The 23,956-nt window shown below is 48.4% G+C and overlaps 1 protein-coding gene and 2 non-coding genes across 4 annotated transcripts; 2 read left to right on the top strand and 1 right to left on the bottom strand.

Moving 5' to 3' along the window:
- The first annotated feature begins 784 nt into the window (after positions 1 to 784).
- LOC118228308 (E3 ubiquitin-protein ligase DTX4-like) lies at positions 785 to 22,574 on the top strand. 2 transcript variants are annotated; one of them, XM_035419751.1, is made up of 9 exons: positions 785 to 1,045; positions 6,745 to 6,959; positions 13,530 to 14,571; positions 19,148 to 19,209; positions 19,703 to 19,864; positions 20,081 to 20,142; positions 20,391 to 20,711; positions 21,190 to 21,279; positions 22,317 to 22,574. In XM_035419751.1, the coding sequence occupies exons 2-9, from the start codon at positions 6,752 to 6,754 to the stop codon at positions 22,545 to 22,547; spliced, it is 2,178 nt and encodes a 725-aa protein (XP_035275642.1). In that variant the 5' UTR covers positions 785 to 1,045; positions 6,745 to 6,751; the 3' UTR covers positions 22,548 to 22,574. The 2 variants fall into 2 exon arrangements, with proteins under 2 accessions (XP_035275642.1, XP_035275640.1); XM_035419749.1 differs by lacking the exon at positions 785 to 1,045 and adding an exon at positions 4,927 to 5,388.
- Positions 2,194 to 2,266, top strand: trnak-cuu. The gene has a single exon. It is a non-coding gene; the product is annotated as a tRNA-Lys (tRNA).
- Positions 2,862 to 2,934, bottom strand: trnak-uuu. Its single transcript has one exon. It is a non-coding gene; the product is annotated as a tRNA-Lys (tRNA).
- Positions 22,575 to 23,956: the final 1,382 nt, after the last annotated feature.

The following is a 23,956-nucleotide window of genomic DNA, read 5'->3' as shown; positions in this document are numbered from 1 at the left end:
AGGTTATTTCTGACTTGACCTTTCTTTATGGAATATTATTATATTGAATTTACACCAGCCCGATTAAAATATGACTGCATTCAGTCAACACCTGTAGCCTCCTTAAAATGTAAGTTTTTGCTGTTAATATTCATAATTGTGAAATGCTTGTTGATTGTCCTGTTCTATTGACAAGTTTCTGAATTAATCAAACAGTCGGATATCATTGCATTATTATTACTCCAATAATTTTTCACGATCTCCTTTGGTGCTTACATTTTATCTTTTGTTGACAGTTCACTTTTTACAACTCATTTCACTACTGAGCATATTGACATTTGCTGACAAGCTGTTGTAATTAATCATTGAGGGTATAACTGGTGGCGCATGTGTGCTGTTTTATTGGGATGGCAGGTATGACATCCTGCCAAGTTATGTGTGGGGCAGTATGCCCCATACCTATACAGCACCGAGAGTTTGGTATTTTTTCTGGGTTTTCCTACAGAAACAACCACAATGACCACATACTCTACGTGAGGTCAGATGGTACAGAAGTTAATGTACTTAAGGAGTCGTAAACACACATAATTCACAAACAACTTCACACTTCCACCCAATGAAGCCCCATAGTCCAAGTTTTTTCCTTCTAATTCTTGTATAGCTTGTTCTTATTTTTCTTGTCGATTACATCATCACAAATAATCCAGTTCCACAATCAATGATTCTCCCCATTGGACATTTAGCTACATCAGCCAATAACAACATCGGATAGGCCTATACACGCAAAATGGACATACTGTAGTGCACACGTTTTTAGAAACTTTGCGGCCGCCATCTTTGGTTTGTGTCGAAGCTAGCTAGCTTACTTGCTAATTAATAATTGCCAAAAAACCTTTGCGTTTACAGCTGCATAATCTTTTTGAGAAGCTCATTTATATTTCTGAAGACCATTCTCTGGGCTGTCATTTCACATGCAAACCCCACGTCATATCGTTCGGGACTAGGGATGGATATTGTTCACATTTTGACTGTACCATTGCTGACACAACGCTTCAAAACTGAAACGGTAGGCTATTCTACCTTGTTTAAAACAACGAGCAAAGGAGGACATTAAATAACGTATATTTATTTTTATTTTTTATTGCAAAAGCACGTCCCATTGTTTGAATCATCATGGGTAAAATACAGCCACACACTAGACAATCCCGCTTTCGATATTTTGACCAAGTTTTGCGTTGGCAAGATGGCTAACGAGTCAACACAGGGAGTGTATAACGTTAGTTGGCTATAAATGACACCGAAATTAACTACCGAAATCTGCGTTACGATTTGGTCCGGTAGATATCATTACCAGTCGTATGGGAACCATTGTCTGCTACAAGGATTGGGTACCAAACCCTGTTCATGACTCCCGACACCTACATGACTACATGTACGCCCTAAAACCTTGGACTGCTATTACAGGCTTCGCCCAACCAGGGGCTTGTTCCGCAGAGCTGCCGCAACAACTATATACAGGCAGCGATCTAAATCATCAAAAGCGTACAGACAAATAAATTAAGGTAGTCTCGTTAACTATGTTAACTATAACTCGTTAACCTCATGGTAAAATAAAAAAAGAAAACACAGGGCCAAGCTTCTTGAAATAATTTAGGAAACATTGGGTAGCACTGCTGTGCAATACAGCTTGTTTAATTTTTGTGAACTAAGATAGCCATGATTGTTTCTTGTAACTTAGCCAAATTTTGATGATCAATATTTTTAATGGCAGGCCTAGATTACGCAAGTTTGAATTAATGATTTATAGACAGTGCTTTGTACGGGTGAGTAGGCTATCCAGGAATTTTTGTACGTTGAAAACGTGTTTTTCTTCAGATGCTATTATTTATGAGATTAGTGTGCCGACAGCGACACCTTCTGGTATGTAATTTCTGCTGGACCTTTGTAGAGTAATATTATATTTTGCCAGACGATGGCAGTGTATACAAAATAATGTTACACGATGTACTTTAAGTGGCACGTGCACCAGAACCCTTCAGAGCGTTGGTAAACTAAAACGCGAAATGGGGAACACATAAAATTTTTAACGGTAGAGTGTAAGTATTTTGCTTTTAAATGCTTACTGTTATGGTCCAAGACAGAAAGAGTCATTAGTACAATGTGTTTAAATGAAGGAACATTTTTCTTTGCTTTATTTCTTAAGGATGTCAAGGTGCCCGGCTAGCTCAGTCGGTAGAGCATGAGACTCTTAATCTCAGGGTCGTGGGTTCGAGCCCCACGTTGGGCGATCACTTTTACATGTAGCCTAAAATAAAGTCTGCCAGATTACTAAAACCCAAGATAATGATGCGAGCGTAATATAAGTGCTGGGTGGAGGTACATGTGTAACAAGAAAGTGCTGCAGGAACTAAGTGGAAGAATATGTAATAAGTCTGATTTTAGATTGGGAGTGCCCTGCAGAGTGGTGATAGTTATTCCATGTGATGTCTGAAGAGATGCGTCTTCAGACCACGGTGGAAGATGGGCAATGACTGAGTGGTCCGTAGAGGAACAGGGAGTTCGTTCCACCACTGCGGAGCTCGGGCGGAGAAGCTCCGTGGTCGGAACAAGCAAGAATCATTCACCCGGATGGCAGGGGGTGCGAGTTGCCCTGCTGCAGTGGAGTGGAGTGGTTGAGCTGGCGTGTAGGATTGAATCATGTCCTGTACATAGGCAGGGGATGTCCTGTTGGCTGCCGTGTAGGCGATGGTCAGGACTTTGAATCTGATCCTGGCAGCAAGCCGTAGTCAGTGGAGTGACCTTAGGAGAGTCGTGCAGGAAAATCGGGGTAAAAATAGTGTTGTGTGAACTCGGCATTAGTGGAGAAAGGGGAAAAAAGCATACGCCCGAACAGGGACTTGAACCCTGGACCCTCAGATTAAAAGTCTGATGCTCTACCGACTGAGCTATCCGGGCTCTGCGAAGGTATGTTGTGAGGACGCACATAATCATTTGTACAGATCTGACCGCGAATACGCTGGAAAAGTGATCATGACATATTAAAAGTGGCTGGTTCGCTAAAATAGACTTGATCGACATTATCTGCCCGACACAGCTTTCTGGTCCGTTTGGAATGTCATTTAGCTTTCTATTTCCTGAGAGAATAAGCTTGTGCCTTACTGAACCCGTGTTCAGCAGTTGTCTACGATCATGAAAATGCACTTCTTGTACGTCGCTTTGGATAAAAGCGTCTGCCAAATGAATGTAATGTAATGTAATGCTTCAGGTTCGTCATTTACGATTTCTTCACTAATGCTCACGGAGTTGCAACCCAGCCAATCACGCAATTCGAGTTTCATTTTTGCTTCCATTTCTTTCAAATCACGTGCTGTACCACGTCCATTTCTTACCAACCCAATCTTACCATCTCTGCGGTTAATTTCTTACCAATCAGGACTCGTTCCGTCCGTCCATTTCTTACCAATCACATCTTTGCGTCTCTAAGGTCCATTTCTCAGTTTTAAACGCGTCGCGGCAGGTTCCGATGATAACGACGACAGTGAAGAACCTAGTTGAATATTATTTACCCCAATCTAGACTGTGTGAGTGTGTTCGAATCAAGTTAAATATTTTGTATTTACCTAGAATTGCTTGGTATGGCCAAATCAGAGCTCATATATCGAAAAATTGGAATGATTTGGCCTAGCAGCGGCCGTATCGCTACCAAGAATTTAGTGACGAATCAGGGCAAGTATCGCTACCAAGATAAAGCCAAAAACCAATCGCTGCTCGAGTTCACGGACCGACAGTTAAACGGATGAGTTCGCGCACTCCCTAAACTTCTTCCCTTACATCGCACTATTGCCTTTATAATAAATTCTAAGGTCGGCTGGAAGCCAACTCACTGTATGATAAACAGTTATAACAACCCAACTGGAGAGCAAACGAATAATAATATCCTAATTTAGGCTACATAGCACATTTCATACATTAAAATGCATCTAACAGTTTTTTCCAAACATAATGGAATAAATATATAACAACACAAAAAACATAGCACGATCAGTTCGTATTAAATTGCCCAAAATATAAATGCAAAGTATTGTTTACAATCGAATCAAAAGATGAACTATTTAACCAAAGGTTACATACAGTAATGCTTGTTACAAAAATATGGATTTAATACAAAATAATATAAAAATCACTGTCTCTGCATTTGGACTGTATCTCGAGCCTTTGCCCTGTTGCCTCAGCTCTGAATTGCCCTCATTTTCTGCATAGATTTGCAGTTACGATCGTGCTGGATAACAGGTCGGTCACCCCCAGTGCACCTGAGGGGTAATCGTAAGGTAGTACCGGTCAATGGCCAGGACCTGGTGCGCTCTCGTGAATAAATACCACACCCAATTTCCTAGCGGCCACATTCCAGACAGAGTAACCTGACCTTCCACTGGTTATAAGCGGACTGGTTATAACTGGTTATAGATCAAAGCTGAGGCAGGTGATTCGTACCACAGGCTCAGGTCACTCCACTGCCTCTGTGTGGAATGTGATCCATTTGTGTTCTTTTGGAGGGATGCCTTGCAACATTTCTACGTGCAACAAAAACGGATCGTTCCTGGAGCCAAGAGAGGGAATTGAGCTGACTGATCAGCTTGATCAGTGTAATATCCCTGCAATTAAGACAGGCGTTAACTCAAAACAGTTAGAATATGAAATGGCACGAATCTGTTCGTGTAAAACAGGAGAGACTTGGACTTAAAAGAGTTAATTCTTAATCGTGTATATCTTGTATCAACGAGGTAGCATACTGTAGATTGTAACGACTCGTACTATTAACAACACTTCCAGATGCGCCTCATCTTTAATGTGCAGTAGGCGGGGTTTTTGTGGAAGAGAGGGGCGTGTCTTATGCGTGATTGGTTAGCTGTATCCTAATTTGCCTGGTTTGGGCGTGACAGTGGGCCGAGCGAACGCAAAGGCACGGACCTACCATAACTCTCACTTTTAACATCAGACTCTGCTAGCTAGGAGAACTGAGAGAGCGGTGAAATGGATTCCGGTTTAGGAATACAGAATAATGAAATTGTGAAATAAGACACAGAAACGATACCAGACGAGCCCCGCACCGTAAAAATGGGTCGTTTTTATTGCCTCTCGGTGCCATTTTAATGGAGGCATAGGGAAAAAGAGTCAGATTTTCGCAGGAATACACGACCCATAAATCCCGTTACGTTCAGCTGGTGCTTGGGAAAGAAATAATATCTGCGTTTTATTTCAGTTGTCCTCGTATTTGTTATTGTGAAAGTGTATTACAATCCTTCCGTATGGAGCGACTGGACGGACAAACTGAAAACCAGACAGACTGACAAGATTGGCTTCGTTTATTGACAGAAAACCCGCTTTGACAACAAGGACCAAAAGCAACTGGTGATTATGCTCAATTATGTAGGCTATTCAACCATCTGGCGAGTAGGCTACATGTGTATTCGATTATTTTTACAGATAGCGATGCGTGGTAGGCCTGGTCTATCTAACTGAAAACATAATAATTTGAGATCAAGCGTTGATAAATGAAAAAGACAAGAATACGGATTTGAATGCATAGCTACGTGAATACGTCCAGTCATAACGAATAGCACTAACGCACGTTCTTGTACAGAGGTTGGTCCGCGTCTGTCCCCCGATATAAACGGGGTGTTATTATTTCGCTTCATTTATGATTTTCGACATCTAACTAGGACTTCAGAAAAGAGTTACTGACGTAGTTCGATTCTGGTTGCATATCTACCTTACTTGCTTCTTTTCTTTTGCATCATGCGTTAACTGGAAGGCTATGCTTAGTCCTATTGTTCATGTAGTAGGCTAGGCTATGCATCACAAGTACTGCACATAGCCCATCTATGCAAAAATCATTGCTACATGTTATGATTGTGTCACCATTACAACAACTTAGTTGAAAGACACATTCGTACACTGTAGAACCGAGCTAGGCCCAAGTGCATGTCATATACAGATACCGTCCAAGTGAGTGGTGGTCAAGACAGTGGGATAAGGTGCAAGTCTCGTTTGCCTGCGAGAAATAACCGGCTAGAGTCGCAAATATGAAATGCCACCCAACCACTGTGTTCGCCAAATATTTAATATTTATTCGGATGAATATGTGTAGAGTATCGTTCGTCAGGCCGGCTCAACCAGTTTTTCTTTTGTGGACGACTTGAATGAGTCACAGGTAGTCGCAGTACTTATCGTGGTGTTGAGTTACACTGTTATGTGTGGACTATACACCCCACAGATTGTCCTATACTACGAGGTTACGCGTTCTTAAATTTACATGCATCCGATTTGCAATAAATAAATAAAAACCGCATGGCCTAATGAATAACAGTAAATAAGATAGCATTGTAAGTTTCACATAAGAATGACTTGGAACAGTTTCTGAGTATATTGCCAAATTATTTGTTAATTCTTAAGTTGTCCAACAAATTCATATATGATTGACGTTTTCATTAAAATCACGATGTCGTTGGCCTTTGTGTTAAATGCGTTGTGGTGAATAACAAACTTGTTTATGTTTACTGTGTAGCTTTGATTTAATGTAGCCTAACTTAATGAATATAACAAATTACAGGCCTCCCCTTTCCGAAGTGGAAGAACTAGCTAAACTGGAGAGATTTATTCCCAAGAGCTATGTAAATATCAATCTTTAGGCTATACAGGGCCATGGAAAAAGGGTTAAAAAAAAAGACAGACTTGTGAATGACCAGTGCCGTCTTCTCCCCCCAGCGATACGATGTTGCTGGCGTCCGCCGTGGTCGTGTGGGAATGGCTGAACGAGCATGGGCGCTGGAGGCCCTACAGCTCGGTCGTGTCGCACCACATCGAAGTGGTGATTCGAAGTGACCCGCGCGGCGGCAGCGTCGTCTTGGGCCAAGTCGACAGCCGCCTCTCGCCTTACATCATTGACCTGCACTCCATGCATCAGTTCAGGCAAGACACCGGTAAGCTGGAAATAGCTCATCGCCGTTTGCATGTGATGACGAAGATGTGATATTGCTGACAGGGTTATGATGGGTGTAATGATCCCGTAGCAGTAATAGCGGGTGGAATCCATAGAGGTTGAATCTTGTGTGAAGGTAACGGTCTTCTGGTCAGATTGTCTGTGTCTGTCCAACTGTGCTATCTTTTTATATTTTACATTTTTTTTGTTGTTTTATTCATTGTTGTGATATGGTTCATTGTGATTTGGTGATATGGTTTTATTCTGATATCACGCATCAAAATTAAAACATTGGTCCTAGCATACCAGGCAGTCAAGGGATTAGCCCCAGCACACCTCCACAAGATATTCAAACCCTACATGCCAGCCAGATCCCTCCGTTCTGCTACCTCAGGACGCCTGGCACCTCCCCCTCTTCGCACCTACACTTCCAGAACACGTCTCCTGTCTGTTCTGGCCCCACGATGGTGGAATGACCTCCCCGTGGAGGTCAGAACAGCTGAGACACTGACCCATTTCAAGCGACGACTGAAGACTCACCTCTTCAGGCTGCACCTGTCCCCATCCCTCCCTACCCCCCTGTAAATGACTGTAAGCTTAGGGTTGTAACTAGGCAGCTGTTTCGTAGGTGACTTAAGTGCATTAACTGTCTTAACTACTACTTGTATTTTGTCCATAGACTGCGTTGTTGCCGTTCTCGTTGTGTTAGTGTTAATCAGTTTAACCTTCAGGGTCCAAGTTGAACTATGCGGTTGTTCCCTGCACTTGGACCGGTACTTATCTCTAGGGTTTTCGTCATACTTGTTCCTGGTTATGGTTATACACTTTGTTGTACGTCGCTCTGGATAAGAGCGTCTGCCAAATGCCTGTAATGTAATATTGTGGTGTGACTGTTGATCTATCAAAGCACTTTGAGCTAAATACTCTGTATGAAAGGTGCTATATAAATAAAGTTATTATTAGTATTATTATTACATTTAAACTTGCAGCTGCCACGTTTCTTGCTTGCCCCAAGTAGGCCTTCTCTTTTAGACCACACTACCTTGGTCTTTTGAGTGCTTATATGGACTCATAAGAGAACTTTAGAAAGCAGGCAATGACGTTAGCTGTAAGATTGGGGGAAACAGTGACTTTCGAGGTTTGGTTCTCGCTACGTGCGTTCGTCGCTTTGTTCAAGCCGCAGGTCAGTGGTGATGTTCTAGAACAGCTGCGTTTCAACAGAGGACCCTCTTTTCCCGTTACTGGCAGAATTTTGTGCGCAGCTGTTGTTTTGGACATAATTCGGTTGCAATTAGAGACAGAGAGAGAGAGAGAGAGAGAGCGGGGTGCCGAATGGGGTAAGGGAGAAATAAGCTGATTCAGCAACAGAGTTAAGTTTTTGTAACATCACACAACTGCAAGGGAACTCACGTTTGCATTATACACACAGTTTCTCTCTCTCTCTTTTACACACACACACACACACACACACACACACACAGGTAGTAGTGTGTCTGTGTTCAGTATGGTGATGACAGGAGAGTTTAAGAGTTAAAGTGTGTAGTGCTCCAGCAGGAGCCAGAGAGAGAGCAGGGCCCGTTATTTGTAATGTCTCCCTCTTGCTCTGGCTGCAAATAAGTTTAGCAAAAAAAAAAGTCAACAGAGAATCATGAGTAAGAATTGGGAAAGGCTATGGGGCGGCAGTGTAGTATAATCGGTGTGGTACAGGTCTTGTAACCAGAAGGTCACAGGTTCGACTGCCATTGTACCCTTGAGCAAGGTACTTAACCTGCATTGCTTCAGTATATATCCAACTGTAAATGCTATGTAAAAAAAAAAAGAAAGTTGTGTAAGTCGCTCTGGACAAGAGCGTTTGCTAAATGCCTGTAATGTAATGTAATGGCTGTGTTTAGGGTAAGTGTAAGCATAAGGTGTGGAAGTTATGCCTGTAGGTGTTGTGAGTGGGGAAAAGAAAAAAGGTGTTTGTCCTTTCACGGCGAGAAGGGAAAGGAGAAAGAGCCAGAAAAGAGTAGACATGCGAACAGAAACTGGTTCATGTTCCGGTTTGCGGTATACAATTAAGTGATTGCAATTCCGTTCAAATTGCATGCCCTCATAGCCAAAACACTCCAATATTTCACCGCAACAACAAGGAAATGATAATGTGTGTCAGTACAGAGCGCGGACGCAAGAACTGTCTTCAGTTCTGCCAAACATGTGGTTACTTCAGCCACTCCCCTGGCTGCTCGCTGGTTAACTGTCAAAGCTCACGTCTAGTTTAAAAACTGGTTGCCAGCGTACCGGCCAATGAATGGATCGTGCCTCCAACCGTACCTCCGATCGGTTTTCAAACCTTAGACCCCCTAGACCTCTCGGTGAAGCAACCCTGAGGCGATTAGCTCCACCCTCCCTGCGTGGTTGGTTTCTCCCGGTTACGGTGCCTGTCTGTACTGGCCTCACTTGTGGTGGAATGAACTCGGGTCAGGACAGCTGAGTCATCGGCCATCTTCCAACACAGACTGAAGACCCACCCCTTCAGGCTCCATCTTGATTGTATTAGCGCACTCCCTTTATTTAGGTTATGATATTTTTTAATGTCTTATACTGGTCTGTTGTCATGGTGCTGGTCTGTAATCTTGGTGCTGGTCTGTTGTTGTGGTGCTAGTCTGTAATCTTGGCTGCAGTCTGTAATCTTGGTGCTGGTCTGTAATCTTGGCTGTGGTCTGTAATCTTGGTGCTGGTCTATAATCTTGGCGCTGGTCTGTAATCTTGGCTGTGGTCTGTAATCTTGGTGTTGGTCTGTAATCTTGGCGTGGTCTGTAATCTTGGTGCTTGTCTGTAATCTTGGCTGCGGTCTGTAATCTTGGCTGCTGGTCTGTAATCTTGGCTGTGGTCAGTTGCTGTGGTGCTGGTTTGTAATCTTGGCTGTGGTCTGTAGTCTTGGCTGCGGGTGTGTAATCTTGGCTGCAGTCCGTAATCTTGGTGCTGGTCTGTAGTCTAGGCTGCGGTCTGTAATCTTGGCTGCGGTCTGTAGTCCTGGCAGCAGTCTGTAATCTTGGTGCTGGTCTGTAATCTTGGCTGCGGTCTGTAGTCCTGGCAGCAGTCAGTGCTGGGCAGCGGTCCTGCAGGTGGTTCTGGACGCCCTGGCGGCCCACAGACCGCTGCCTGTCACCTGCGGCCGTGCAGCTGACGCGTCCCTCCTCTGACAGATTCCCAAACAGCCCCGCAGCTGCACCCCGAGCCGGGGTCAGAGGGCAGAGGTCACCGCGTGGGGGCGGCGCACGCAGAGAGGCGTCTTTCGGTTGCCATGACAGCGTCGGAAAAGCCGGCCCGGCCCAGGCACAGAGGGACAGCTTTACCAAGTTTAATTTTATTTTGAGAAGTCCTGGACAGGGAGGGGCAAGTGGAGCCAGAACACATGAGGGAGGGAGGGAGGGAGTGGGGGTGGGAGTAGTGGAAGGATAGATTCAGGGAAGAAGGGAAAAGAAAAGGGCGAAAACTGATGAAACTTTTGTGTCATGTAGTAGCAAAGCAGATCGGGGTACGTGTGTCTGTCTCCTGGTCCTGTGCTGGCGGGAGGCTTACTTTTTTGGGTGTGCTTCCGGTGGGGTCCGTTTGGTCCCGTCCCGGTTCGGAGGCTCGGTGCCCGAAAGCCGGCCCGCGGCAGAGACCCCCGACCCGCAACCACTTTAAACGGGTCCGAGTGCCACACTGCAGCCCCTGCAGCACAGCCTCACCTCTACAAACACAGCTTCTACTAGTGCAGCCAAGCACAGGCTCTACGGCACAGCCTCTACAAGCAGTTTCTACAGCAGTCGGGCTGCCCCTGAAGAGGTGTTGTAATTTGTTGTAATAATCAGAAGAGACCATGGCCCCCATTCTGCCCCCCGCCCCCCCCCCCCCCCCCCCCCCTTCAACGTATGCGAGAAGACATGTGTGGGGCCCCCTCTCCTTGATGTAGAAAGGGAGGGGGTGCGAGAAGCAGAAGGAGAGAAAAGTCACGAGAGAGGAAAAGGGGGAGAGAGAGAGAGAGAAAACTAGCAAGTAGCGGGATGGTAGTGCTCACTTGCCTTCCACGCAGAGGGGCAGATTTTATAACCCCCCCACCCCAGCCTCTACGGTCGTGCTTCACTGCAATTTTAAAGTTTCCGTATTGCCACTGCCCTCTCCACACCACTGTCCCAATGGCCCCCTGGGGGGGGGGGTGGATTTTTTGGTCATCCGTCATCATTTAAATGGGCGGAAAGGACTGGGGAAGCAGAAGAGCCTGAGGAGAAGGAGAGATTTGGATGATTAGATTTTTTTATTTGGGGGGGGGGGGGGGGGGTTGGGTGTGGTGCTAATGGTACACAGAGTCACTGGTCTTCATTGACTGCTGTCCAGACTTGGGTTAAATAGCGCTGTTCTTGGGTTGGGCCTTCAGCAGGTCATTTGAAGACCAGTAAATCTGCACAGATTTGAGCCCATAAAACCGGTCTCACTGCACCACGCTTGAGAGAACGTTGTCTTCAAATTTCTCCCGGCCCCTGCCCCCACACCACCCCCCAGCATGAACCCCCCCCAGCCAGCCACACACACATACACTCCGTTCCCATGCACTGGGGTAAATAAAGACATTCAGGCTGACAGTCATGGGGGCGGGGCAGGGGGTCAGTAGGCTATAGAGAGTGGAAACAATAGGGAAAAGAAACAGATGGAGACACCTGCTACACCTGCCCAAAGAGTCTGCCTTCAGCTCACGCACACACACATATGCATGCGCGCACACACACACACACACACACACAAACACTCTCACACACACGCTCACACACAGTAGTATTAATCCTCAGGCTTGTAATTCGATAAGCTGTGTTTTTTCGGTTGGGGGGTGTGAACGCCCTCAGGCAGGGAGGTGTGAAAGCCCGTGTCTGCGTCTGTCCCTGTGAGATACCCACGGTTTAGTCACAAGACCGTGCACCTTCACAGACACCTGCTGTTTAACGCCCTCCCTTGCTCAGGGGTAAAAAGGAAATGGCTCCCGTGGTGAGGAGCACTGCACAGCCCCCCCCCCCCCCCCCGGGGACGATGATGATTAGAATGTTCAGTAATGGCAGTGATTGGCTGAACTGGGATGAATGCAAATGAACCCGCTTCCCTTCCCCAGCGGTAGGGCCCATCTGGGTGTCCTGGAAAGTAGAACCGGGACGTGCCTGTGGAGCGCATAATTTGGAAATTTCTAAAATTGCCAGCAAGGGTAGCACCCATGCCGACCTGTCCCGCATTTACAAATGGGCCATTTGATGAAGGGGGGGAGGGCCTGGTTTTTGGGTATTACTTCATTCTTAATCTGCACTTACTCTTGGTTCTGTGAGAGAACTTACTGCTTATAGAAAACGGCTGTTTCTGTGTTTTTTCGGGTTTTTTTTATTTTTTATTTTTTATATTACCAGAAGGATGTTTCTGATTGTATGCTGGCAGCCCCTGCCCCCCCGCCCCCCCTGCAGGTGACACCCTGCATTTGAAAACAAACAGTGGACTTTTCCTGGCGTTGGTAGGCACAGCAGTTGCCCCTGGTTACAGCACAGCTCAGCACGCCTTGGTCCTATTGGCTGGACTGTGACCCACCTCCGCCTGGCCTGGATTTTCACTTTCGCCTTTGCCAAATGCTGTTTTGGTGAAAAGGAATTATGTGAAATCGTGACCCATAGACAGCGCAGTTACTGCCTGGAGAGAGAAAAAAAAAAGTTCGATTATTTTATTATGATTTCAGTTTATTAGATTGCTCTACCACTCTTAAAATTCTGAATGTAGACGTGTCCTTGTCACGGACAGGGTTTATTATTGTAGTAACACGAGAGCGAGCCAGCTGTTGTTACAAGGCAGGGGTGTCCAGTCTTATCCGAAAAGGGCCGGTGTGGGTGCAGGTTTTTTGTTTTTGGCCCAGCACTGTGAAACCTAGTCTTGCTTATCAAGCCCTTGTCTGAAGGCTGGGATTAGCAAAGAATTAGCTGAATCAGGCGTCATAGTGCTGGGCCAAAACAGAAACCTACACCCACGTCGGCCCTTTTCGGATAAGCATTGGACAGCCCCGTCCCGGGCCGTTTGTTACGGCAGGTGTTAGTGAAATTCAGCGTTGGGAAATCCGTGGGGGGGGGGGGGGGGGGCTTAGCTCACTTTAAGGGGATTGAGTGCTTGGTGATCCCCCTGCTGCCGTGTCCAAGGACCTGCAGAGTGCTGAAGTGTAGCTCCTTAAAGCGCCTTGTTTCTTTCCGTTACCCTCTGTGCCCGTACGAACCTAACCTAACCCTCTCTCACTGCGGTCTCATGGCACTGTAGTATCCGGTTAACTTTAATCCTCTGTTCTAACTGTCTGCGATTTACTGCAGTGTTATGGTACTGTAGTGTCCAGTTCCCTTTAATCCACTGTTCCAACTCTCTCTTACTTTCTGTAGTGTTGTGGTGCTGTAGTATCCAGTTACCTTTAATCTACTGTTCGAACCCTGTCTCTCGCTTACTGCGGTGTTATGGCTCTGTAGTTTCCAGTTGCCTTTAATCTGTGGTTGTAGTCCTTGTTCGTGGTGTAACACGCTCGCTCTGCTGCCCCCTGCAGGGACCCTCCGGCCGGTGCGGCGGAGCTTCTACGACCCGACCTCGGCCCCGGGGCAGGGCTGGCTGTGGGAGTGGGAGAACGACGCGGGCTCCTGGACGGCCTACGACATGGAGGTGGGCGTGGCCATCCAGGCGGCGCGGGACCGGCAGCAGCCCTGGGTGGACCTGTCGCCGCTGGGCTTCCGCTACCTCATCGACTTCCAGAGCATGACGCAGGTCAACGGGCAGACGCAGCGGCGGCGGCGGGTGCAGCGCCGCTCGGACCTGGCCTACCCGCTGGTGTCCGGGGCCCTGCCCAGGTCCCACGCCTGGGGGGCGGCGGCGGCGGCGGCGGCGGCAGGCGGGGGCTCCACGGGCGGGCTGCTGGGGGTGGGCGTGTCCGGGACGAGCTCCGGCGGAATGGGCGGGGCGCTGTACCCCGGCGGCGCCCTCTCCGCGTCGTCCCTGACCCCGCCCCTGCAGGCCTGTGCCTGCCCGCAGTGCATGCTGGTCCTGAGCGTGAAGACCGGCGCCATGGCCCACACGCTGGGCCGCAGGCCCCCCCAGGCCAAACCGCCCAGCCCCAAGCCCGCCCGGGCGCCCCGCTCGGCCTCCAGCCCGCCGAACTCCTACTCCCACACCCTCCCCCACCCCCCCTCCCTCTCCAGGTCCCACTCGCTCCGCAAGAACCGGCCCAGTTTCACCCACTCGCTCTCCCTCCTGGGCCCGGCGGCCGCCGCCCTCTCCCTGTCCTCCACGCGGCCCCCTCCCCCGCCGCTGCCCTCCGTCCCGCCCCCCCCGCCGCCGCCGCCCGCCTCCTCCGCGCTCAGCTCCAGCTTCTCCTCCATCAGCACCACCACCAGCTCCGCCCCGCTGGTGCCCACCGCCACGCTCATCACCACGGCGACCTCCTCGCCCACCGCCCCGGCCCCTCGCTCCACCGCCTCCGCCTCGTCGGCCGGTTGCGCCGCCCCCATCCCGCCGCGCGCCAGCCTGGCGGGTCTCAGCCGGCCCGCCCTCCACCGCATCGCCATGGCGCAGTCGCGGGCACTCATCGCCTCCGGGTGAGCTCGCCTGTCCGCGCCGACACACCTGTTCCCACCTGAGAGAGCGCGTGACCAAAGGCTGACCAATCAGACGCAGCCGTTCTCCTGAAGTATTAGTGCAAAGCTAGGAGCAGTACACGGTCCTAGGTGCAAAGTAGTAGTGCAGTTAGGGGCTGATCTGTGCATTCTTATCTGAGTGTAGCGCATACTTATCTGAGTGTAGTGCATGCTTATGTCAGTGTAGTGCTAAACTGCAATTCACTGTTGTGTTTTTGTGGATTTTGTTTGAAAGGTACAACTGTCAAACTTCTGGAGGTAAAAACATAAAGTACATGTCGAAAATACTAGTAGATGTATGCAAGCATGCAAATGCACACATGCGCGCGCACGCACGCACACACAAAAGATTGCGCGGTGAGTAACAGAAAGTCTTACGCAATTTACCGTTGGTTCTTTGCTCAAACTGGACGGACTGGAGCGATGAGTCTTCGCCGTCACTCCAGATAGAGGACAGGGCATGACACGCCGCGTGATGTCATTTGAGCTTAAGGCCTGCTCAGATTTTTGACTACTTTGCCTGAATGAGCTCAGACAGAAACCCCAGGTACCCTGAGCTCAGGGTCAGGTTCTGTCTAAATACGACAATGGGGACGTCCCCCTTTACACTCAGATGAACTCCACACTCTGCGTCACTCATTATACCTGGGAAACTGCGGTGTTAAATCGATAGGGTAGAGTTCAGTGAGTCTCCTGATCTACTGGATGCATTTTCAGGTGAATTAAGTGAAGAGTGCTTTCTCTGGTTTAGTTTAGTGGAGAGCCCTTTCTCTGGTTTAGTAGAGTGCTTTCTCTGGTTTAGTTTAGTGGAGAGCCCTTTCTCTGATTTAGTTTAGTGGAGAGCCCTTTCTCTGATTTAGTTTAGTGGAGAGCCCTTTCTCTGGTTTAGTAGAGTGGAGAGCCCTTTCTCTGGTTTAGTAGAGTGCTTTCTCTGGTTTAGTTTAGTGGAGAGCCCTTTCTCTGGTTTAGTAGAGTGCTTTCTCTGGTTTAGTCTAGTGGAGAGCCCTTTCTCTGGTTTAGTAGAGTGCTTTCTCTGGTTTAGTCTAGTGGAGAGCCCTTTCTCTGGTTTAGTAGAGTGCTTTCTCTGGGTTAGATCAGCGAGCAGTGCTTTGTCTGATGTGGCTGCTGAGAGGGGTGTTGGGGGTGCGGGTGGTGGTGTTGTAGGGGGTAGATGGATAGCGTGTTGGGCGGAGCGTGGGGGGTTTAAAGTCTGCGGTAAATCAGCTGCGGGGGGGGTAGGACTCTGACTGATGACCATCTGTGTACGGAACAGAGGGATTGTGGAGTGGAGGAACGTAGCCTGGGCAGAGGGTGGGAGGGAGAGATGGAGCGAGAGATGGAATGGGAGGAGAAAGAGCCTGATATGTCGGATGGGGGGGGGGGGGGGGGGGGGGGTCACCAGGGGTCAGCAGATCCCCCCCTTCCGCCAAACCTCTGCCCTGTTCCCAGGCTCAGCAGTCCTGGGGACCCTCTGCTCACATTGTGTGCGCTGGCCGCGTCTCCATGGCAACCTTTGTTGCGGCACAATGTGGCCCCCCCTCCCCCCCCCCCCCCCGGGGAAGGGGGGGGGGGGGGGGGGGGGAGTGCTGTTACAATTGTAAGAATCTGTCCGTCTGTCCTGAGGTGTTTGTTCAGGGGTTGGGTGAGCGTGTTGAGTGGGGACATGGGCCCGAGGGCTCCAGGTTTGGAGATTTTGGGGTGAAGGCACTGAAAAAAGGGGGGGGGGGGGCGGGGTGTGTGTGTCAGAGCAGGCTCTGGCTTGGAGAAAGGGAGGGAGAGGTAGAGGGAGAGAGTGAGGGAAGGAGGGGGAGAGGGGAAAGTTTTTGTTTTCATGTGGTTACTGTTCAATTGTTTCTAGTCTTTGATGTATATGTATTGTTCGGTGGTAGGTGTATGCTTTGTTCAGGACTGTATGCTTTGGCAATACAAAATGTAGTGTTTTGTCTTACGAATAAAGCACATTGAGAGAAAGAGAGAGAGAGAGAAAGAGATCATATCAGTATGTCAGTATTCTGAATGTGCTGTCCATCTCAAACGATCAGACTGAGACAGACTTGTGAAAGCCTTTAAAAGCTGTTCTGGTGGTTTTCAGAAAAAATGATGAAGTACAGAAAGAGGAATCATTGTGAAACTCAAGATGGGTTGAAGGAATGTTTTTCTTGTGAAGAGAAAGAATGATGGAGGGGAGCTCCCTCAGACGAGAGAAAGGTATGCTAGAACATGCGAAGGAAATGAAACTGTGTAGCTCGAGTACAAGTTCAGGAAACCACACTTAAAAACACTTAACCTGAAGGTACCTGAACAGGTGTGACTGCCATACCTTTTTCTTGCCACCAGAGGGTGCTCTGATCTCATAACTAGATTCAGCGATTCATAGAAAGCCAAAGGCATTCCAGTCTTTGTTCCTTAGATCAAATGAACTGTATGCTTAGACCCCACAGTTCAGGTCCCTGGACACCTTATTCACTTCTAACTATGGTGTTTTCCAACGCTGATTGATGTCAGCGGTCACTGGTTAATAAGTTTTAAATGAAAGTTTACATTTAAATAAATACGTATATTTTTTTTGTCTTATGTGCTTCAACTTGCCGTTGAAAGCCCAGGAGAATAGCTCTAGTTATACTATTAAGAGGGAAAACCGGGGAGGTTAATTAGAAAAGATTGGGATGAACTGGAGAACAAAGCGCGTTGCGTAGCCTCACAGCGTTGGTGTACCACCAATGAGGAGTAATTGTGCTGAATATTACAGCCGTTTAATGGAGCAGACGGACACAGCGTGAATTGTGTACAGATGAATTTCAGCGGCCGGCAGCTGGCAGGTCTGTAACTGATGACCATCTGGTAGAACAGAGGGATTAGGGAGCGGAGGAACGAGACCTGGACGGAGGAATGGAGGGAGAGACGGAGTGGGAGTGGAGGAGGGGTGGCGAGGTCACTGGGTCAAGACTCCACCCCTCTCTGTGGCTCCGCAGTAATATTCCCCAGAATGCATTGCGCAGGTGGGAGTGAATCCCCTGTTGTTTGCACTTCGGGTTTGTCACCGTAAAGACGAGAGTCATAGAGTCACAGAGTCACAGAGAATCACAGAGAGTCACAGAGAGTCACAGCGAGTCACAGAGAGTCACAGAGGGTCACAGAGTCACAGAGTCACAGCGAGTCACGGCAGCTGAGCTTTTGCGCACTTTCTCACTCGTTCCCTGTTGCTGTGAAGCACTCAGCGGAACCAGGGGACCCGCCATTTTCTTTTTCGGTTTTTGTGACGTACGTTCTGTACCGTGATGCTGAATTCCAGGCTCTGCTCTGTGTCTGCATGCGTGTGTGTTTGAGCGCATGTGTGTTTGAGTGTTTGTGTGCGTGTGTGCGTGCTTGCGTGTGTGTGTTTGCGTCTATGTGTGAGTGTTTGCATGCATGTGTGTGTTTCCGTGCATGTGTGTGAGTGTTTGCGTGCTCGTGTGTGTGTGTGTGTGTGTGTGTGTGTTTGCGTGCGTGTGTCTGTGTTTGTGTGTGTGAGTGTTTCTGTGTGTGTGTGTGTGTGTGTGTGTGTGTGAATGTTTGCGTGTGTGTGTGTGAGAGTGTTTGAGCGCGTGTGTGTGTTTGTGTGTGCGTGTGAGTGTTTCCGTGTGTGTGTGTGTGTGTGTGTGCGTGAGAGTGTTTGAGTGCGTGTGTGAGTGTTTGCGTGCGTGTGTGTGTACGTGTGAGACCCACCCTGTCTTCTCCTCTGTCCTCAGACCTGAGGAGCCGTTTTTTATGTAGTGAGTCATGAACTGACATTCACTACGCATGCCATCAACACCCCAAGAAGACCCGTTGGATCAGTTATGAATTTGGTTTTCGATTTGTTAAACAAGAGTTCATTCAGAAAGTTCACACGGATAATAGCTTCAGCAGAGGGTTTGGTTTTGACTGTTTTGACGGTTCTTGGTTTTGTTCCCAGTTCCCTTTATTTCACCCTTCCTCCCTTTGATCTCCTCTGTATGGGTGTGTGTGTGTGTCTGTGTGTGTGTACATGGGCTTACGTGTGTGTGTGTGTATAAATGTGTGCATGTGTGCCTGTGTATAGGTGTATGTGTGTGTGTGCGTGTGTGTGCCTGTGTACGTGTGTGTGTCTGTGTGTGTGTCCGTGTGTGTGTGTGTGCATGTGTGTGTACGTGTGTGTGTGTGGGCGTGTGTGTGCCTGTGTACGTGTGTGTGTTCGTGTGTGTGTGTGTGTCAGTGGGACAGATGGGCTGGGTGTTAATGCTAATGGACTAGCGGGGATCAGACTAAACTTTCCCACAGTTGACATTCAGCTGGTGCTCATGCAGCTGGTTCGCGCACCTCCTCAATTAACATATGTTCGCTGCAGTCAGAAAGTCTAGTTTTATTTCCATGACTATGCAGTCTTACCCAAAGGAATATCACACGTTTTTCCAAAAACATTATTATTAAACACATAAATAATTCAATTACTGAACCCGTTAATTGGCTTTTTGGGGGTGGTCTACGATGTGTGGGTGTGTGTTGGGAGTTGACCGTGCGGTATCCGTGTGTGCTTCAGGGTTCCCACTGTACCGGTGAAGAACCTTAACGGCTCCAGCCCTGTCCATCCAGCGTTGGCAGGTAAGAGAGGAAACGAATGCAAACCTACGCATGCATGTACGCACACACACACCCACGACATGCGCAACCCTCACACGCACACGCCCGCTGGGTGACCCAGACGCTGACATCTACAGTGGCAGACAGACGTACTGGTTGGTCTTCGCAGACACGGAAACATTCCTTCTTCAAGTACATGCTTGAAAGTATGCGAGTAACCAAAATGTGCGGTCACATGACGGAGGAATTTTGTTTTCTGGATATTGGTAAAATTAGATTTCTGGATGCAAAGCACCTGATGGACTGGTTTGTGACTCACTCGCTGACACTCCCACCCCTTCATGTTTAGCAGGCTGATGATTCTCCACTAGGGGGTGCTATAAGCACTCAAGTAGCTGAACGGTTGCTCACATCAGTCCACATCATTTGTCCTTGTTTTGCTGGCAGTCTGCCAACATGTGCTTTTTTTTCTTTTGTGAACCGTATGCATATTTGTCACCTCCTTTCCCTGCAGGTATCACCGGAATTCTGATGAGTGCTGCGGCTCTGCCTGTGTGCCTGACCCGCCCCCCCAAGCTGGTCCTGCACCCGCCCCCCGTCAGCAAGAGCGACATCAAGCCCATCCCCGGGCTGAGCCACTGCTGCCGCAAGACCAGCAAGAAGCAGGCCCGCAAAGGTGCGCCTGCGCACCTGTGCATGAGTTGCACATACTCGCGTATATCTGCGCATACTCACTTACACCTGCGCATACTCACATACATCTGCGCATACACTGTGCGCATATAACACACTAAGTTGAACATACATGCATATTTTCATACGTGCTGCACATGTACGCATTTACCTGTCTGCCCGTACATATGCACAGGTGTGACCACTCTCTCCACCCCAGGTAAAACTCCAGAGGAGGTGGTGAAGAAGTACCTGCAGAAAGTTCGGAACCCCCCCGAGGAGGTCAGTCAGGCTACATCGCCCACCCATCCCCACTTCTGCACTTTAGATTATTTTGAAGTAATCTGTGTTACCTGTTACACATGTTCAATGTTCTCAAGAGTATCATGGTCCTTGTTACTTTTTTATTATTTATTATTACTGATTTATAATAATACATATTGATATCTCTCTCTCTCCCTCCCTCCCTTCCTCTCTCCCTCTCTCTCTCCCTCTCCCTCTCTCCCTCTCCCTCCCCCTCCCTCTCTCAGGACTGTACTATCTGCATGGAGCCACTAGGGGGCCCGTCTGGGTATAAGGGTCCCGGGGTGGGCAGCGTTTCTCGCGTGGAGTCGGTGGGCCGCTTGTCCATGTGCGGGCACCAGTACCACCTGCAGTGCCTGGTCGCCATGTACAACAACGGCAACAAGGATGGCAGCCTGCAGTGCCCCACCTGCAAGACCATCTACGGCGTCAAGACTGGCAACCAGCCCCCTGGCAAGATGGAGTACCACGTCATCCCCCACTCCCTCCCCGGGCACCCTGACTGTAAAACCATCCGCATCATTTACAACATCCCACCTGGCATCCAGGTACTGCTCAGCCTAATACTCATACATCTACAACATCCCACCTGGCATCCAGGTACTGCTCAGCCTAATACTCATACATCTACAACATCCAGCATCCAGGCACTGCTCAACCTAACACTCATACATCTACAACATCCAGCATCCAGGTACTGCTCTGCCTAATACTCATACATCTACAACATCCAGCATCCAGGTACTGCTCACACATGCATACACACACACACGCACACACACACACACCCATACATACACACATTAACGCTCTCACACACGCACGTACATGCACACGGGCCTGACAGTGGGAGTGTGTGTGGAAGTCACATCTCACATCAAGTGGTCATAGTGCTGTGGAGAAAACAGGAGTCAATTAATTTTTTCTCTCCCTCTCTCTCCCCCTCCCCCTCCCCCTCTCTCTCTCTTTCTCCCTCCCTCTCTCCCTCTTTCCTGCTCCCTCTCTCTCTCCCTCCCTCTCTCTCAGGGCCCTGAGCACCCCAACCCTGGCAAGCCCTTCACAGCCAGAGGCTTTCCTCGCCACTGCTATCTCCCAGACAGTGAGAAGGGACGCAAGGTACTGAGTGTGTGTGTGTGTGCATGTGCGTGAGTGTTTGTGGGCGTGTGTGTGTGTGTGCATGTGCGTGAGTGTGTGTGTGTGTGTGTGTGTGTGTGTGTGTGTTTATCTCCCAGACAGTGAGAAGGGACGCAAGGTACTGAGAGAGTCTGTGTGTACGTGTGCGTGTGTGTGTGTGCGTGTATGTGCATGTGTGTGTGCATGTGTGTGTGCATGTGTGTGTGTTTGTGTGTGTGAATGTGTGTGTGTGTGTGTGCTGGTGCGTGTCAAGTTTGTGTGTGCTTGCTTATGTGAGGTTTTGTACATGTACTTATGAATGTGCAAAGTGCAATATCATTTTGCTATTCATGCTTGTATAATGTAGGTGTTATTAAAATGTTTTAGCAGATTATAATACAAAGCTTCTGCATTTTTCGACAACTGTCACCCTAATCCTTTGTTATAGCTCTAAGTAAGGACACACTGACATTCTTTCTCCCAGCAACCGTGTCCTGATATTAGCAATTTCATTATCGCTAGTAAGTACACGTGTAGGTGCTTGTCCCTGTCAGTTGAGTTGAGCTGGCGTGTCAGTGCAGCTTTTTAATATCTCTTATCTTTATCTCGGAGTTTATAAATCTCCCGACTTTTCCTTTACATAATTTCACACACTCCGCTGGGCTTCGCTGTGCTGCTGGTAAAATTGACCGAGTGGAATCGCGTTCCCACCTCGAAGCGGAAAAACCGGCTTTGCCTGTGGAGGAACGGGAAGTGGTTTTAGTTATGGAGGTTTGATTTATGTTGTTATTGAAGTGTGAGTGTTCGCTGGCACAGCAGACACATGCGGTGACCTGCGGGCTGAATTAGGCAGACTGAGGTCGATGTAAGGTGCGGGTGCATTTCAGGTGAACCCCTGCATTACCTTGAGACAGTAGATATGAATGCCTGCACTATATTGAGTCTGGGTGGTAGTGCTGTTAAACTCGAAACGGGTGCGAGGTCCTGGGCAGGGGTACAGGCGGGTACGCTGTGTAAAAACGTGGGGAACCCCTTTCCAGGTGCTGCGGCTGCTCCTGGTGGCCTGGGACCGGCGGCTGGTCTTCTCAGTCGGGACGTCCAGCACCACGGGCGAGTCGGACACGGTCATCTGGAACGAGGTCCACCACAAGACCGAGTTCGGCTCCAACCTGACGGGACACGGTTACCCCGACCCCGGTCACCTTGACAACGTGCTGGAGGAGCTTCGGATCCAGGGGATCACGGAGGACGAGAGCCTGCAGCATGACTGAGGGGCCGGAGGGGAGGGGGGGGTGGGGGGGGGGAAGGGGCTACTGAGTGATTGACAGCACATAGAGGAAGTGACCGTGTGCAGAGGGAGCTGTTACTGCTTTTACACCTGAGGGTGTGTGTTCAGTTTTTTTTTTAACGCATAAAAATCAAGTGAACACAGGAGACTAAACACTGAGGTATATTACCTGCAAATAAACTGACTTAAACAGGAGGCAGTGTAGGTAGGTAGTTAAGTAGAAGGACGTGTCTTTTAATTGTTGAAATTAACATCAGACGGTGCTTATGAGAGACAAAGAGAGAAAGAGAGATGAGGCAGAGATGGGGAGAGAGTAGAGTTGGAGAGGCGAAAGTGTAAAGGAATGGAAAGGAGAGAGATGGGGAGAGAGTGGAGTGGAAAGGGATGGAGAGGAGAGAGAGGAGGGACAGAGGGAGAGAAAGTTGATGGGGAGGAAGAAATTCTGAAAATGAACAGGGAAGAGAGAGGAGTGAATTATGAATTGGAGAAGAGAGATTTAGCTTCATGGCACAGCTGCCACCGAGCCAGAGACGGAGAGATAGAGACACTGTGGCAACGGTTAAAATGACCAAAACCTCTTGCTTTTAACTGCAGTGACATAGCACAAGCGCAGGAATGTCTCAGCGTGCGCCGAGCGGGTTCCCTTGGAAACTGCATTCCAGCCAACGATCAGACTTGACCATTGCGATTCCAAAAAAAAGAAAGAAAGAAAAGGAAATGTACCGCAACTTAATTATGAATTGTTCGGCTGAGCCGTGTTTCATCTTTAAGTGTTATCTTGAAATGACTTCACTCCCTCTAGTACATTTGTGACTGTGTGTGCGTGCGAATGTGCGTGTGCACACGCACAGCGAAGTCCGCAAGTGGACCCCCCATTAGTGTGCGGTTTAGAGTGAACCGCTTGGCAAATGTCAGCCAGCCTCTTTAACGTGTCTAGTTGGAATCTTGGGGGTTTCATAATACTGTCCCAGCATGTGGAACCAGAAATCCTTTTTTTATTTTTATTTTTTAATTTTTTTTTAAATAAAGTGACTCAGCAGAAAAGGCCTGGTGAGAGAACATCTGTATGGGTGTCTCAGTAATGGTTTTGTGTTTTGTCTGTGTGCTGCTGACGTTTACCTGTACTGTATATAGGTCACTTCAATTCATTTCTGGGCAGTTGTTTGAGCGATCCACCCTGATCTCAGGTTGTTTATTGCGGATTGAAACAGAGCTCAGAAGAATAGAGGTGTGCACGGCAGACTTAGATTGGACAGGTTGTCAGAGATGTGAGCTGACAGTTTTGGCATAATAATAATAGTAATTATAATAATAGTGGCTTTCTAAGGTTCCTAGATTTAAATCATGTGCCCTAACCTGGTCCTCTGTTTCATTTCTGCGCATCTGTCCAGT

Source organism: Anguilla anguilla, chromosome 5 (genome assembly GCF_013347855.1).
Source record: "Anguilla anguilla isolate fAngAng1 chromosome 5, fAngAng1.pri, whole genome shotgun sequence".
In the NCBI taxonomy this organism is placed as follows: domain Eukaryota; kingdom Metazoa; phylum Chordata; class Actinopteri; order Anguilliformes; family Anguillidae; genus Anguilla; species Anguilla anguilla.
The sequence above is the reverse complement of the archived record's forward strand: the minus strand, read 5'-3'. Positions and strand labels throughout refer to the sequence as shown.

Coding starts and splice junctions, on each gene's coding strand:
- LOC118228308 (XM_035419751.1), top strand. CDS start 6,752: ATGTTGCTGGCGTCCGCCGTGGTCGTGTGGGAATGGCTGAACGAGCAT. Junction 19,865..20,080: donor CAAGAAGCAGGCCCGCAAAG/GTGCGCCTGCGC, acceptor TCTCCACCCCAG/GTAAAACTCCAGAGGAGGTG. Junction 20,143..20,390: donor TTCGGAACCCCCCCGAGGAG/GTCAGTCAGGCT, acceptor TCCCTCTCTCAG/GACTGTACTATCTGCATGGA.